This window comes from Malus sylvestris, chromosome 15 (genome assembly GCF_916048215.2).
Source record: "Malus sylvestris chromosome 15, drMalSylv7.2, whole genome shotgun sequence".
Classification (NCBI taxonomy): domain Eukaryota; kingdom Viridiplantae; phylum Streptophyta; class Magnoliopsida; order Rosales; family Rosaceae; genus Malus; species Malus sylvestris.
The window spans coordinates 31,920,745-31,937,875 of NC_062274.1; the positions used below are offsets into that span (position 1 = coordinate 31,920,745).

The following is a 17,131-nucleotide window of genomic DNA, read 5'->3' on the forward strand; positions in this document are numbered from 1 at the left end:
TGTTACCATCCTTTTGATAATGTTTATCAAAATCTTGTTGCTGGCTTTGGCTTGACCATTTGACTGAGGGTAGTAAGGACTAGACTGGATCATCTTTATTTTGTATTTTCTTGCAAATTCTTCAACTTCTTTTGATATAAAAGATGGCCCACGATCCATGACTATGGTTTCGGGCACCCCAAACCTATGCAGAATCTTGGTCTCAATAGACTTCTTGACTGCAGCTGAAGTTATGGTCTTTACAGCTGATGCTTCTACCCATTTGGTGAAATAATCCGTTGCCACAATTATGAAAGTATGCCCCTTACTAGAAGATGGATAAATTTGTCCGATGAAGTCCATTGCCCATCCTCTAAAGGGCCAAGGTTTAACCAGATTTAAAGGTACTGAAGGCACATGTTGGAGGGGTCCATGCCTTTGACATTCCTCACAGCCTCAGGCATAAGACTTGTAATCTTTTTCTACGTCAGGCCAGAAATACCCATACCTCCTAATCAACCACCTCATCTTCGTTCCAGCTTGATGTGCCCCACATATCCCTTCATGTACCTCGGCCATTACTCTCATAGATTCTTCTTGACCTAAACATTTCAGTAGGAGCCCATCCGGAGTTTTCCTTAACAGGTTCTCCTCCCATAAGACATACTTAGTTGCTTGTTGTCTATTCTTCTTGCTTGTGGGTGCAGAAGGATCTTTCAAATGATGAATGATAGGCGATCTTCAGTCTTCCGTCTCAGTTTCTAGGACCATTATATCTAGACTGAATCCCCTTTTTAAGATAGAAGGAAGATTTCTTCTTTGAACCTCGACATCTACTCCATACTTCCTTTCCTGGATTGGTACTCCCGAGGCTATTTGCGCTATCTTGTTGGCCGCTAGATTAGATTCCCTGGGAACATGATTAACTGATACTTCAGAATCCCAATAGCTCAATAATTGTGTGGTCGCCAAGTAATACCCAGCCATGGTGATATGTCTGCACTTGTATTCTCCACTTAGCTGGTTTATCACTAACTTTGAATCACCAAATACCTCTACCTCCATTGCCCCCAACTCTATCAAGATCTCCAAGCCAATTATTAAGGCTTCATACTCCGCCTGATTGTTGGTATTCCCTTGGTAATCTAGAAGGAATGAATAATAATTGTGAACTCTTTAGGGATTTATGATGACAATCCTTGCTCCAGAAGCCTTCTAAGTGTAAGAACCATCAAAATAAAGCTTCCAAGGAGTAATCCAAAGACCAGTTACCCTTTTTATTTCTTGTTAGACCCATTCTTCTTTGCCCGAGATGCCATTGCCTGGTGGGATCCAAACATTAATTATTTCCAGGATCCCTGGTACATTGACGATCTCATCTTGAGACTCTTGGTGCTCTGTTAAAAAGTCAGCAATTGCTTGGCCCTTGACCGCCCTTTGGGGTACATATTGAAAGCTGAACTCTGATAATGCTAGAATCCACTTCCCAGTCCTTCCTATTAGCATTGGTTTTGACAACATATACTTTATCACATCTGTTTTGGCAATGATATGCATGTGACAAGGTAACATGTAATGCCTCAACTTACTAGCAGTGAAATACAGAGCTAGGCACAACTTCTTTATGGGGGAGTACCTTGTTTCTACCTCAGTCAAAATTCTACTGAGGTAGTATACTGCCTCTTCCTTTCCGCCTTCATTGTTTTGAGCTAGTAAACTCCCGATTGATTTCTTTGAAGCAGAGATATATAGCTTTAAGGGTTCTCCCCTTTGAGGTGGTACCAACACTGGTGGAGAAGTCAAATAGGCTTTGATGATGTCAAAAGCCTTTTGGTGTGGTGGTCCCCATTCGAAACTCTCTGTATCCTTCAGTCTCAATAGAGGAGTGAATGGCTGAATTTTGCCTGCTAAATTGGCAATGAACCTCCTTAAGAAATTAATTTTGCCTAGCAGTCTCTGAAGTTGCATTTTGTTGGTAGGCGGAAGTGACTCCATTATTGCCCGAAACTTGTTCTTGTCCACTTCTACACCTCTTTGATGAACCAGGAATCCCAAGAAGTTGCCCGCTCTTACTCCAAACAAGCACTTCTTTAGATTCATCTTGAGTTTATGGATTCTCATCCTTGTCAATGCTTGCCTGAGGTCTATCAGATGCTACTCTTCTGTTTTGGATTTCACCACGATGTCATCGATGTACACCTCCATGTTATGGCCAATCAAATCATGAAAAATAGCATTCATCGCTCTTTGGTAGGTTGCACCAGCATTCTTGAGTCCGAACGGCATGACTAGATATTCATATGCCCCCACATGATCGGGACACCTAAAAGTTGTTTTATGTATATCTTCCTGGGCCATCTTTATCTGATTATATCCGGCATTTCCATCCATAAAAGATAAGACTTTATGTTTTGCTACCGCATCTATGGACAGGTCAGCCATGGGCATGGGATATTCATCTTTTGGTATGGCGCCATTAATGTTTTTGTAATCAACACAACATCGTACTGCTTTTGTTATGACTTTTAAAATGGGTACAATATTGGCTAACCACTCTACATATTTAGCAGGTCTAATAAATCCAGCTTTCACTAGTCTTTCAATTTCTTCTTTGACCTTTTCTTCTATCTCTTTTGACATCCTTCGTGGTGCTTGCTTGACAGGTTTATATCCCTCCTTGATGGGCATTTTGTGTTCCACCAAGGTTGAATCTAAACCTGGCATCTCGGTATAATGCCAAGCAAAACAATCTTTAAATTCTTGCAGAAGACAGACAATCTTTGCCTGATAATTAGTTTCTAATAAGCCACTGATTTGTATAGGTCTTGGATCTTCTTCTGTCCTTAGATCAATAACTTCCAAAGGATCTTGCACTTCTGGTGGTGGCTTGTCAGGTTCTGTACACAAAAATTTGACTAACTCCGGGCTCTCGGGCAAGTCGTCTGGTCTATCTAAATCATATATGCACTCGGCCATTCGTATGGCCACCTCCAATTCTTCTCCGTAAAGTTCTTCCTTGTTTTCATCCTGGCCGGTTGAAGTTCTTGGCTGCCGCTCATGCTCTTATTTTCCTAGGAGCTCCCTTTCTTGTTTTCTTTCTCTCCCATACACCAACAATCTTTTGATCAAGGACCTGACTGCTGTTACTTGATCATTCCTTTTTTTTTTTTCTGTCATTAATGGTATTGAGGTGTTGGGACGATACAGGGTCTATCCCATTCTTCTCTAGTGAAAAACATTCCTTGTTCTAAGAGCTTTTGGGTCGTCACCTTGGTAGGGTGGCCGTTCTTATCTGCTCCTGAACATTGCAGAATTCCTACATTAGGATCGTAGAAATTTGCTTCCGCTACATTGGGTGTAGGAAGAAATGTCCGTGACTCGACCTCTACCATCTCCCAAAAGCCTGGTCCCCTTGTTCCTGCTTCGTGGTAAACAGCAACTTGTTGATGTAGAGTGGAGGGTATGGCAAGACTTTGGTAGATCCAATCTCTTCCGAGTAATGCTCCATAGGTGGAAGCATAATCCACCATAAAGAATGCTAGCATGATTTGCTTGGATCCCAAGTCCACTTCTAAAGGTAATATCCTATGAGTTTTGGTGATAGCACCGGAGAAGCTCGAGACCGTGAGATCTGTGGGAATGAGATCTTCTACACCTTTTCCTATCTTCTTCATTTGCTTGGCGGGCAATATGTTAACAGTTGCTCATTCATCAATTAAAACTCTTTTGAAGGGAACTCCCTCCAAATGAGCTGCAACATATATTAGCTTAAGATGGTTGGCTAGCAACATGTTTGGGCTGCTGAACACCATTTTATCAGTATAAATTCTTAACGGACCATTCTAGAATGTCTTTGATGATTCAGTTTTTCCCAATTCTTCCTCTTCGGCTACTTCAACGCTGACATGGGCCATCATTGGTTCTGCTGTCAAATAGTCACCTTCCATAGTAGTGGGCTGATCAGGCTCAGCACCAAACATGGCGGATAACATATACGTCATGTTGATATGAAAGGTACTAGGCTCTGGAAAGTCTTATTTCTTGCTCCCGATTTGTTCCATAAATTCGTCTAACCAGGCCATCGCATCTTCTGGGAGTAAAGGTTCTGGTGCTCCCTCCTGTTGATTTATGCCTGAATCTGGTATCTGCTTGGGAACTTCACCTAAAGGATTCAATGATACACCAAGGAGCTTCCTCTCAGGCGAAACAGTTCCAAAACAAATAGGCTCTGTCCTCAATCCAGGAGTGGGCATCATTATCATATCTTCTTGAGCTCTTCTCAATATCCTGTACTTCCCAGGGTGTAGGCTTTGTGGTACATGGTTTCCCTCACCCTCTGTTTTGCTATTAGCCCTCTGCACCTCCTTTTTACTCCTCCAGTTAAACTGACTACTTCCCCTAGAGGGTGTTTTTTCAAACTTTTGATTCTTTGAGGCTTCAGATGTCACGGGAATCTTTAAAGAATTCATATAGGCTTTATGATGCCTCTGGACCCTTCTGATCATAGAGGCTCCCATTTGTTTGGTGGGTTGGCCATTTTTCCCGACCACGTACCATTTTCGTCCGAGACAGGCAAGGTTCTTCTTTTTGACTGGATTTGATATCCTATCATTTCTTTTATCATCTCTCCCTACACGGCCATATTGAGGATGCCTTATCTCCCTCTCTTTTATACCTTTAGCCTCCTTGTCTTCTGCCTCCTCAGAAGCTTCGTGATTTCGAAACACTTCTGATAAAGCTTTAGGTTGGGAATCCCCTCCTAACCGTTGAAAGACACTTCGGGAAGTCTCTCTTCTTACTGTCCATCTAGCTTTTTCATAGGCCTCTTTTCTTTCTCCTTCCTCTTTCCTTCTGATTAGTTCATGATCAATGAGGACTCCTGCTGGCGGTACTTCGAGCTCACACTCGCATTGGCATCTACTGCATAGAACCATTCCTTTGATTATGGCTGCTTTTGGATGTTCGGGCAATTTGATCACCCCTTTTGTGGATTTGTCAGCTGGCCTTCCTTCTTTTGTCTCCTTTGTAACCTTCCCTTTCCCCTTCTCAGCCCATTCTAAATTAATCATTTTAACTGGGGCTTCTGAAAAAGGGTCTGCATGCTTGTTTAGCATTGTTTCGACTTGCATCGGATATAGGTTAGGTGGACTGTTTGTCAAGATCGTCTCTTCATCTGGCTGGCTGGCCTCCAGTTTTTCTCTTTCTTCTTCCCCATCATCTTCCCTCCTAACTAGAGGTAAAGATATGGGAATATTTGGTTTCATAAGGCCTGTTTTCCTTTTGAAGTCTGCATAGGCGTTTTCCAATCTTTGCAACATCTGCAACAAGGTAGTTTGCAAATCTTCAGGTAGCTCTGACATATTGCTTTAGCAAATAAGATTTGACGTATGTGTTATCCCACCGGGCGTGCCAAAATATGTTTGCTCCCTAAATCCGCCATGGGCTTTGCGGGCAAGCCGGGGATTTACTTCACATACGAGATTGCTGGGTGCGGGCGTGCCACTACTAGATGCCGCTAGTAGACGGGATTTGAATGATTGAGGTTGCGCCTTTTGATTTCAAATCAAGAGATTGTGCCATTTGAGGGGGAGTTGCTCAAATCAAGGTTCTTTCTTTGCCTTAAAAATAAGGACTTTACTTATATGGAGAGATAGAACAATATGTAAATGACAAGGTTGCTCGAAAATGTAAATGATAGAGGAAAGTGACTAATATTGCAGATTGCTTGTAATTTAAATGACTAAAAATAAGTTGTACATAAAGACTACAAATGAGATTGATACTACAAGTAAGTAGCAGAGCTAATAAACTAGACAAAAGATGGCTTTTGTGAGGGCTGATCCTAAAAAGGATGAAGGCTTGGGGGTTAACTACAGCTTCGTGAAGGCAAATCTGGTTTGAGCAGAGTTTGTGCTTGTATTTGTTTGTTTGATTGAGTGTCTTTGTCTCTGATTTTTCTTCCTCCTTTTATAGACGATTTGGCTTGGCTGTCTGCAATGTTGATTTTGCCCGATTGCATCTGAAGGGCAATGACTCATCAACTTTTTACTTGTACTGCCATTGTAAAGTACTTTTGGGCTGATTAGCTTGCTGGTCTACACCACTTGACCCCTAGGTAGGTGAACAGGTAGTTTAAATGAGCTGCACCTGGTTGGGAAACAAGCCCCTTCTTGCTTCTGGACTTCGGCTGGGCCTTGGACTTTTCCTTCTTCTGAACCTCCTTTTGGGCTTTCTTTTGGGCTAACCTCTTCTTAACCCAAAGTTCAAGTTTTATCCCAAACAATCTTATTTTAATCAAAAGCGTTCAAATAACTTTATTTAACGATTAGACAAAAAAATCAAATCCTAACAAGACAACTTGCATAGATTACATAATCCCAGTCCATGTACACTGGTTGATCATTCATGCACTAGTTATCCTACTTTCTCTCTCCTCTCTCTCTATTCTTTCCTCTTTTATCACTCTTGTGTCTTGTGGGACCTATTATTTTCCAAGGCTGAAGTAAGACAGATCATAATACGAATAGCTTAAGAATCAGGTTATGGACTCCACAATTCCAACCAGATTGAGCTGTACAAATGGACCAAGGATGCCACCATCATCTTGTGTTTTGAAAAGGTAAGCGAAGTCTGCCGACTTCGCAGAGATTGACCATTCGTGTTCCATAAAACAAGAAAACCTGATCCGATTGGGATAAAAAAAGTTTCCTATATTCTTAAAGATTCCTACAATCTAGAGGTTAGGATGTGTGACTAGTAAACATACTCCTAAAAGGATGCAACACCTCTCTATAGATATTCTTTAAGGGTTCTTTGAGTTTAATACTGATTTCATATCTTAAAAGATCTCACTTCCGACTTGTATAATGAACCCACTTGTCTAGAGTTCATTTTTGGTAACGCAATTATCAAATACTCTATTCTCTTACCCGCTGCTTGAGTCTCATATATTCTTACTAACTGAACTGTTGAATGACCTTTCAATGGTATCCCACTGGTGCCCAGGTTGTCTTATGATCGTTTACTCTTTTACAAGTAGTCGAGTTTGTACATCTCCTCCACACACGGTGGGCGTGCAAATTTGGTTCCAACAATTGGTACTTTCATTCGGAGTAAACTCATATTCATGCGACAAAAGTACTCTACCACAATCATGTATGCCGAAAAAAGTTCAGTTAACGCTGATGCCAACACCTCGATTGGCAAAAAGCAAGAAATCACTCAAGCCCTTAACGCAAGCAATCAAGCCCATGATGTCTCAATCGTCCCAAGAAGAATGACGCTCCAAGTGCTGGAGTCCCTCCCACCATGGATCAAATATAGGAGACTTTGCTGAAAATCAGCTCTTCCATTGGCGATCAGACAATCAAGGCTTCACCAGTAAAGAACCACTCAAACTTCGTTGATATCAAAAGACTAGGGGTGGACACAGTCCGATTTGGCCTTATTCCACCCTCAAACCAAAACCGAAACCGAAAAATATCAATGATTCGAGTATGCTTATATTTATTATAAAACTGTATGGGTTGGTTCACGCCGGTTCCAGTTCAGCTCATGCCGGTTTACAATTCTAACAAAAATTATATATATGTTTCGAATCTTCTACTTCCAATACCAAACAAATATTTCTACCACCAATTTAAGCAAATCCTCCATTTGTTCTATAGGTTTTTCATGGCTAGATGCGGTGGGTTCAATGGTGGCGTGGCTTTGATTTGTGGTGATAGTTAAGATTTCGGCTGTTTTGTGCTATGCAGGCTCGGATGTGGGTTATGCTAGATTTGGGTGTAATGTGTTTTTTAGTTGCTAGTTTAGTGATTTAGAGTTGGTTTCTTCTACAGTTGTGTTAGAATTAGCACTAATAATCTCCATTTGGTGAATCATTAATGTCATCAAACATCCCAAGAGTAGCAGATTTTCACTGCAAACATACATCAAAGTTTAGGAGTACTCCCGGCCCTAACCCTAATCCCCCAGAAAAGGCGACATATTCGGTCGCATCTAAATTGAATTTGACATTGAAAGGGAATCCATACAAAATTTATGCCATAAATCCTTGCATATACATCACTTCCAGCTGGTTGTTATGACCTAGCACCTACATTACATATAATCACTCACAATATCACCCCACTCGCACCGTACCTCATTGAGTTCAGCTTGTGTGTAGGCATCTAACGCCTTCCCGTCCCACTGAAACAAGATAAAGAAAACATTTATCATTAACGAGTGCAAAAACATAGAACATTAATGTCCAACGCGACTAAAGAATGCAGTAGCTGTGTGTGCTTCTAAATGAATTTGGTGACAGCAACCTCTAACATTACAGTTGATTCCGTATCAGGCAATCCTTATTACCGAGCTGTCTAAAACATAATCCTTCGGAAAATTATCATGCTAAAGGAAAAGAAGGATGCACAATATGGCTAGGGGGAGGGGACTTGCTTTCTAACTGAAGGATATTTACATAGCTTATATATATATAATCGCACCATGTTCAATTATACCGCAAATTACACATTTGCACACCACAATCTATTTAGCTTATACAATTCTTCCTTCTTCTTTCTTGTGTGTAGATAAGGTAAAGATTGCCCCTGCAAAATGCTAACAATTCGCAGCTACCGCCTCAATACGACAAACATGTTTGTTTTGTAAATACCCTTAGCAGTTGCTTGACAATGTTCCTATATCCCCCTAAAGAAATGTAATGCAAAACTGAACTTAGAAGGTCACCCTACAACAGTAGTACTCTCAACAATTTGCTTAACAAAGCATTGTTTGTGCACAATGAGAGCATACAGCTTCATCTCATCAACGGATAAAAATCCAACAAAAGGCACAACTATATACATTCTGTTAGCAAAATTGCAAATATTTCATAGTTCAGCATGCACAAACATAAAAGATTAGACAATAATAACTGAGAGCTGCAATAATTGGAAAACAAATTTAAACGACCCTCATTTAATGGGCCTAACGGAGATTCACTCATTTGCAGCAGATAACACGCTGAGTAGACCACATAGAAAAAGACAAACCACTTTAGAACTCCATGTGCAGTAGATAAAGGAGATTCACTCATTTGCAGTAGATTATAGATGCCGCTACAAGGCAACCCACAAAGCATAATGAGTAGCAATTGAAAAGGAAAAAAGCACCTCAACCATGTTACAACTTATGCCAATGCAATTCACACCGGTACAGAAAACCTTAGAACAGTTATTTGTACCTTTGCTGCGAATGAAAGGTTTTCATCCTCTATGATTTCTTTCATGTATCTCATGACATAATACCCGCACTCCATATTTGATGGTTGTTTAGGACCCTACACACAATTCAAAAGTATATTAGTTTCTATTGATTCCTTCAACACTTCTGATTTGTTATTAGGTAAATGAACAATAATAACATACCGTTAGTACTTTCCATATGGGTGGCTTTTGGACTCCCCTACCCATTTGAGCGTTGAACTGGCTAATACCACTTCAGCACCAAAAAAAAAAAAGTTACAATCTAGAAAGATTAATACAATAATTTCATTTACATAAGTGAAGTAGGACAGCTTGATTACTTGTTTACAACATATTTCCATTCTTCCTCGTGCATGCTCCGTCGAAGAGAGTCCATGAAATAGCGCTGAAGGGGGTCCATGAAGTAGCATACGTCTTTGCCTTCACTAATGATAGTCAACATCCAATGATAGCTACATATTGGACCAGAATTATTTTAGCGAAAGTCAAATGTTTTCTTGGTTCATCAAACACAGAAGGTTGACAAACATCGAATGGAGAAGGCTTGACTTACCCGGAATTGTAAGGTACCAAAAGAACTTGATCGGAAGGCACATTTTGTAACCCAGCTGCTAGCATTCTTGATTTGTGGTCGGAATCACCTACCCCAACCGAAATGCTTGAAGGGTCAGTCAAAGCAACCATATTGACCATGTTTGATTCCTTTAACTTATTATATAAGTGCCTAAAACATAAAGTCGTAAGGGTTAATTTTAGTGGGTCTGCACATATCATATTCCATGTTTCGTTTACAGGGTTATAATCTGACATATATGTTGAAGAAATAAGAGGACCGTCTACTCGTTCTAATCTGAGTAGATGCCAATCAAGAAAATGAAACCCATGCCGAAGCACGCACACACACACACACAATATATATATATATATATATATATATATAAGGACAGCACCACAATAGGCAAATCTTCCATTTCTCACGTGGAACAAATACTCTACAAAAACTGGAAGTAAAGGTCGTACCCAGTGCACAAGGCTCCCGCTTTACGCAGGGTCTGGGAGAGGTGAATGTCGGCTAGCCTTACCCCCATTTATGGAGAGGCTGCTCTCAAGTCTCGAACCCGAGACCTACTGCTCATGGACGAAGGCACTTGCCATCGCACAAAAAAGAAGCTTAATCTCTCAATAGCACAGTAAATATGAATAAATAACCAGCTAATGATCGTAACGGTATAAAAAGAAATATGAAATACAACTTCAAAATTGGATTAATTGGTAAATTATCATAAGCATTTTGTATTTTACCTATTTAATAATTATTTTTGTATTTACCTCATGTAAACAATCATGCATGTGGCCGAGATTTCCTTCATTTCCATAAACTGCATTATGACTTCTCGGGAAATGGATACAGTTTTGGAAACACCAAATACTGCTTTCTCTATATCAACACTGATAGTTTCGCCATCCCGCATGGCACGCTCTGCATAACGATATAGCAACTTGAGGGACTTGGGCAGGCTCATGTCTTGTTTGGGTAACTCTTGAGGTTTTTCTGCAGTGTTTCCACGTTTCTACAGTGTTTGGCAGCAAAGATGAAGATATAGATGATATCAGAAGACAGCATGAGGCCATAATAAAATGATAAACAAAGAACTTTTGAAGGTAAGCACAGAATAAAATGAAATCCATTGTTGAACAGTGGCATATATACTTGAGTTATTTATCGCCTCCTACATTAACCTAACAAGACCCTTAGACGAAATGACATGCAAGCCTGCGACTTGGCCAATTGTTACTTATTCTTCAGTAACTGGCGACGGGAATCAGCTCTGCTTTATCAAGAACTACATCAATAGGAACTTTCAGACTGCCATCTCCCGAATGAACACCACTGACTCTGGTTGGCCGCATCGCACTTTAGTTACTGTACCATTGCTCACACCAAGGTGCATGGTTTCCAAATTCCAATTAACAGAATATAAGGGAAAGCACTCTGTAAGTGAATGGCTAAGAACCCTTCTAACACCCCCAATAAGTGCATTCCACATGATAAAACAAGATACAAGTCAAACATAAAAAATATTGTTTTAATTCTTACCTTTATGGCATCTCTTTTACCCGCAACTGCCAATTCCACAAAATCAATTTCATTATCTTCTAAGACATTGTTTTCCTTCCCAGAACAGCCAGCGTTCCCAGAAGGATTGGGAGTTAGAGTTGGAAGTGTGATAGCAGCGGCCCCACCATCGATCTTTGCCTCTAACTCAGCAATCTTGGCTTTAAAGTAAGCCCCCTGCTGCTCAATCATCTTCTTGACCTCATCCAGCAGATCTTCCTTCTCCAACTGAGCCTGTCGGTCTCTTGGCCTGACAAAGCCTCCCACCTCTCTAACCCTACCAGACTGTTCAGGAGTTTCCAATGCCATTGTCAGGACACCATTATTCTTAGAGGAGAGATTGGCGTCAAAATTGTACAAATGTTCTTGATGTTCAGAATGTTCCGGATGTTCTTGATGTTCAGACTGTTCTGCTTGTTCAAAAGGTTCTGCATCTTCAGAATGTTCTGCATGTTCAGAATGCTTAGGGCGTTCAGAATGTTCTGCATGTTCAGAATGCTCAGAACTTTCAGAATGATTGGAATGTCTGGATTCTTCAGAATCTTCACAATGTTCTGCAGGTCCAGACCGCTCAGAATGCTCTCTGTTCTGTTTCATCAAAAGGTTCAGCGACAAAACAAATGCAAAAGGCATGATGAATCATTCTTAGTTATAATCATATCATAACCATATGATATTACAGGATGTAGCATACTCACAATCTTCGTAGCCTGCTCTCCTATGGTCACATTGGAGATATTCCCTTTTCTATCCTCGCGTGCTTTCTTCCAGAGTAGATGCCCATCAAGTTCACCTTCAGGCATAGTCTTTTTCTGACCAAATCAAATGTCTGGTTAGTCCTAACTCCTAGCCTAGGTAAATGGAAATATTAACGGCGAAAATGCTGGGATTCTATGAACTTACTAATTCTGCCTCCAAATTCGCATATCCTTTTCGTGACATTCTATGAATATATTTCAACTTTGCCCTTCTCTCTTTCTGTTCCTTATGGAGTTTCTACAATATGCATATATGGTTATAGCTCAGTAGACACAACCAGATGATAGAGGTACCACAAAGATTTTGATTTTAAAACTAAGAATTAGGGAATTAGATTTCACCTACCAAAGTGTATAACATAAATGGGAATATCATCAAATAAGCAATTAACTGTACACCAGACATGCAAACCTTCCCAATACTTCTAATTTTTTTTTCCGAAAATCTTTATTAAAAGACCGCACCGATTAACCTTGACAAAAAGTCTTGCTAGAAAAGAGCAAGTTAGAAGTGCAAGTATTCAAGCAATCAATTGAATGTTAAATCGGAAAGCAGTTTACAAAGACAACTTCATTAATGGTGACCTTCTAATGATAATTTAATTGTATAAATAATTGTTTTAAGGGATTGCTAAACCATATAATGGTTTTGAGCGATTCAACACTTGCAAATTGCAGTCTGATCCTTTAAAAGGAGCCATGTCAAAGTCTTACTCTCCACAATTACGATAAACCACAAAATACATATTACATACTGCAGATACAAATATCAAGGGCGGGCTGTATTTCAGTTTAGGATTGTGTATACGACCAGAATCGAGTTTATTTCTGTGGGTTATACATGACGAGCAAGTAATATCATTTAAGTACACAACGTTACTAGGGAAATGATTTCTGCACACCCTTTTTCACCTCTGGCACACCCCTCTTTTTACAAGCCATTGGATACAAAGCAAAGGAGAATCAAGGGCCAGAATTAAGAGGGGTGTGCAGATACCGGAAAAAAGAATGAAGAAAGGTATAACTATAAGAATTAGTGCAGACCACTTCCTTCACTAGCAATTACTATCACGCACTGCACCAAAAAAAAAAACTACGAAATAAGTCCCTCATCGTACCTGAAACTCTTTGGTTAAGCGACCATTTACAAATTGTTCCCAATGTTCTTGCTTAATAAAATCATATTCTTTTGGAGGGTTTTTCAGGGCTTCAGCATCATCTTTAAATGGCATAATATATTTTGTGGTTAAGTCACACTTGAATTGCCTCCACCTATTGGAAGCAGCGGACAACACCGTTTTTCTGCTTTTAGGGGCTAAGACAAATGCCATCTACAAAGTAACACAGCGAGCAGATTTGTTATCAAAGAGATTTTTGAAATGCATTAGTTATCAACGAGGTTGCATTTGTGAAAGATAGAAGAATATCAACTTAAGTCGACTACATACATCTATAGCTTCCCAAATTTTATTTTTCAGATCCTTCTCCACCTTAGGCCAGCCTTCAACACTAATGGGGACCGTACGACGTGTCACCACCCCAATGTAAGAAGCCAACTCTGATGCTACTTTCCCATATGGTTTGCCCTTTGAGTTATACTGTACAATTAATTTCTTACCAGTACTTGCTATGCGACGCATATTCGTTATCCCGCGTTTCCTCTTTAACCCACTAGAGGTAGTAACAGCGTCCTCAGTCTCCTTTGAAGTAGACACCTCTTTTGGTTTGGGTGAACCCATTTCTTAATCTTACGAGCTGCAAAAATGAGCACTGGTTTATATGTTGCATATATGTACGGAATTATGGATTAAGAACAACTGGTACAAGTGCAACAACTTGAAATTATATAAATTTATACAATACATAGTTTAAATTAAGAAATAAAATAGAATCAACTGACAATCGAAATGAAATTAAATGATGAGATTTTAAACTAATTCCTTCTAAGACTCCACCAATTTCCCTTTTCAAGTAAGGGCAGGTAATTCATGAGCTCTCAGTAAGTACATCAATGAATAAGTGCATCGGACCAATAATTTCAAAGTATCCTGAACTCAATTTCACAATTTTTTTCTCCTTGTTCCTTGCTTGCTTTCTCAAATAAAATGTAATGGAAATTGGAAATGTAATGGAATCCCAAGGTTTTGATATTCTCACCAATAAAGAAAGTTTTGCACTGGTCTTTCTCCATCAAACGCCTTCAAAAGAAGGCGAGAAAGGGACTTTGATTCCCTTTTTCAAATTTTCTTTTAAATTTTTTTTATTCCAAACTGAAACATACTCTTGCCTCAATCCTAATTCATAAAGTTCAGTGAAAAGGGTCTGCTGACACTCTCAGATACATCAACACAGTTCAACGAGGTATTCACAGTTGTAATTTGGTAAAAATGTCGTGAATGAGATTCATCCTGTTTGTCACCCTGATTTTATCGTAAATGGTTGTTGTCTTCTAAATGAGATTTCAAATTCCTTCCAAGAATGTGCCATTTTTTCTTGGATATCGAAGCCTTACAGCCAAAATTTTCAAACTTGTACATTGACACTCGAAAATGAACCAATAATTTCCTTGTATTTTCCTCTTTTGAATATGGTAAGCACAGCGTATTCTGAATTTTTGCTCTGTTTCAGAAGGTTTGTGTTCCAACTGGAGTTTCAAGTACGAACTCTAGAATCTAAAACAAAAGACTAGCTAAAACAAATGTACATCAAACTACCGCGAAATAAGGGAATTATATAAACCTCCTCCTCAACCAAAGAGACAGCAAACATTAAGACAAAATAAGAACATGTATCTTAAACTCAACCCACACTCTGGTCAGATCTAAGTCTTACAAATCTAGAAACAATAATTTGAATTTCTCAAAAGCAGCAAAATACAAAGGAAGAAGCATACCCTATAAGGCAAGAGGCACGATGATACCCAAATGGGTACTTGGAAAGTGAGAGAGGAAGAAACCCAAATCACTACTTAGATGGTCGGCTCGAACTTGACTGAGGGAGAGACAAAAACTAAGGACCTTTGGTTCTTTTGCTGGTCTGAAATATTGAAGAAGAAAAACCCATCAGAAAAATGCACTGAATTTAGCTTCAGAAATATGATTGAGCGAGAGAGAGAGATTACACCTGAACTTTGACAACGGCTTGGTGGAAAACCAAAGAGAGAGGGAAATGACGTCTCCTTCGCGGGCTGAGAGCAAGCTGAAGAGGTGAGAGACAACAGCACATCTTAGACGACATTTCCCAGACCACAATGACAATGTTTTATCTACTTTTGATGGATTTTCGTAAAATGTCGTTTATTTGGTGTTGTGTAAAGTAGTATATGTGTGTAGGGTCGGTTCGGTTCGGTTTTAAGTGAAATTGGAACCGAAAGTTTTTGCAGTGTGATTTTGAAACTGAAATCGAAATGAAACTAAACTATTTAGTTTGGTTCGGATTGGTTGGATTTCAAACGATTTTGGATCGGTTTCAAACTATTTGCAAAGAAAATGAAAGAATAGCTTCATAAACATTGAATTGCAGTTCTGTGAAATGTTAAAACTAGTAATTCATTCCATCCACTCAAACATAAGCAGTGCCCAATGACGCAGGAACGTTAATACAAGATTACCGACTATTCGTGGTTCTACTCCAAACAATTTGACTACCTACTGTCCAAATACAAAAAACCACCAATTGTACAATTAATCTGAATTGTAGTTCAACTACATCAAATGGTATAGCAAATTATACTTGCACACGAAATCTCTGCATAAGAAATAGTTAAGTAAAATTTTAAACCGTGCAAATTAAAAAAATTAAAAAAAACTATCTTTCTTACCACTAAATCATTAAACTGTTGATCTGGTGTAAGTTATAAAGCAATAATTTTAGGAAAGGGATCCTTCCTCCTAATCCATCAAGTTCGGGGATTCAGGCCGTTGAAATTTGATCCAACGGCTATAAACAGGAGCCCACTTTAAAAGTTATAATAACTTTAACCGTTTGATCAAATTTCAAAGACTCGGATTCTCGAACTTGGTGGATTAGGAGGAAGGGATCCGAAGAGGATCCCTTTCCGTAATTTTAATGATAGCATTTTGAGTATCTAAGCATGCTAGTACAATCTCAAGGAATAAAATATTATAGGGTAGATATTAGTTTACAACCTACAAGTTTCGTGGTTTTCAATATTTGATACATGAAGTTTTTTTCGTCTCAGAGTCATACCTAAAGTGTTAATTTTGGGATAGTCTTATACATCCGTTAGTCAAACTGTTAACTTTGCCATTAACTGATGATGTGATGTCTATGTGGACAATGACTAGACGCCATGTGTCATTAAGGGGTCCATGTGGAAATTAAAAATTCAAAAAAATAATTAACTAAATATTAAAAATATTAAAAAACTAAACTAAACTAAAAAACCAAAAAAACCCACGCACACCCAGATCTTCCCCATTGACCGTCCCCCCCAGCTGGGATTAAGAACTTGAAAAAGAAGAAGAAGGTTCGGGGAGACAGAGAGAGAGGGAGTCCCGACCCTCTGCGTCACCTGCAACCGCGACATCCACTCCGTCAATGTTCACTCTCATCCACGCCCACCTTTCCCCTATCACCACGTACATCCCCACCACCGCCTCTTGTCCTCTTTACCTTACCCCTCCAAACCCCCTCCAAACTCGAACCCCACTAGAAAAGCAATTTGAGACGTGGGTCTAGAAGCTCAAACCCGGGTTCAGCCAGCTTGAAGTGAACGAGGCCTTGAAAGCCCAATCGGACCCGGATCTCGCCCTCGACATTTTTTAGTGGACCGCCTAGCAGCGGAACTACAAGCACAACCACGCCACCTATCTCATCATGATCAAAATCTTGCTCGACGGCAGACGTTACCCCTTGTCGAACCCTAGTTGAAGAGGTAATCGTCGGGCCTGTGAAATTAGCGTGCTCCTTTACAATTCCATGATTCGATTTTGATGCGGAAGAAAGCTGCTTTTCAATCGAGCTTTTGATATATATAAGAAAATGTTGAATTCCAAGAATTG

General features: G+C 39.6%; 1 protein-coding gene across 4 annotated transcripts; it reads right to left on the minus strand.

Moving 5' to 3' along the window:
• Positions 1 to 7,969: 7,969 nt before the first annotated feature.
• LOC126603318 (uncharacterized) lies at positions 7,970 to 15,560 on the minus strand. Of its 4 annotated transcripts, none has more exons than XM_050270124.1 (13): positions 15,231 to 15,555; positions 15,001 to 15,143; positions 13,556 to 13,862; positions 13,226 to 13,438; positions 12,253 to 12,345; positions 12,048 to 12,161; positions 11,332 to 11,937; positions 10,563 to 10,804; positions 9,787 to 9,957; positions 9,554 to 9,685; positions 9,396 to 9,465; positions 9,212 to 9,307; positions 7,970 to 8,172 (listed from the first exon to the last, which is right to left on the minus strand). In XM_050270124.1, exons 3-13 carry the CDS (start codon positions 13,844 to 13,846, stop codon positions 8,083 to 8,085), a joined length of 2,118 nt encoding a protein of 705 aa, XP_050126081.1. In that variant the 5' UTR covers positions 13,847 to 13,862; positions 15,001 to 15,143; positions 15,231 to 15,555; the 3' UTR covers positions 7,970 to 8,082. The 4 variants fall into 4 exon arrangements, with proteins under 4 accessions (XP_050126081.1, XP_050126082.1, XP_050126084.1 ...); XM_050270126.1 differs by lacking the exon at positions 7,970 to 8,172 and adding an exon at positions 8,804 to 9,086 and having other exon boundaries at positions 15,231 to 15,560; XM_050270125.1 differs by lacking the exon at positions 15,231 to 15,555 and having other exon boundaries at positions 15,001 to 15,224.
• Between the last annotated feature and the right edge of the window lie 1,571 nt (positions 15,561 to 17,131).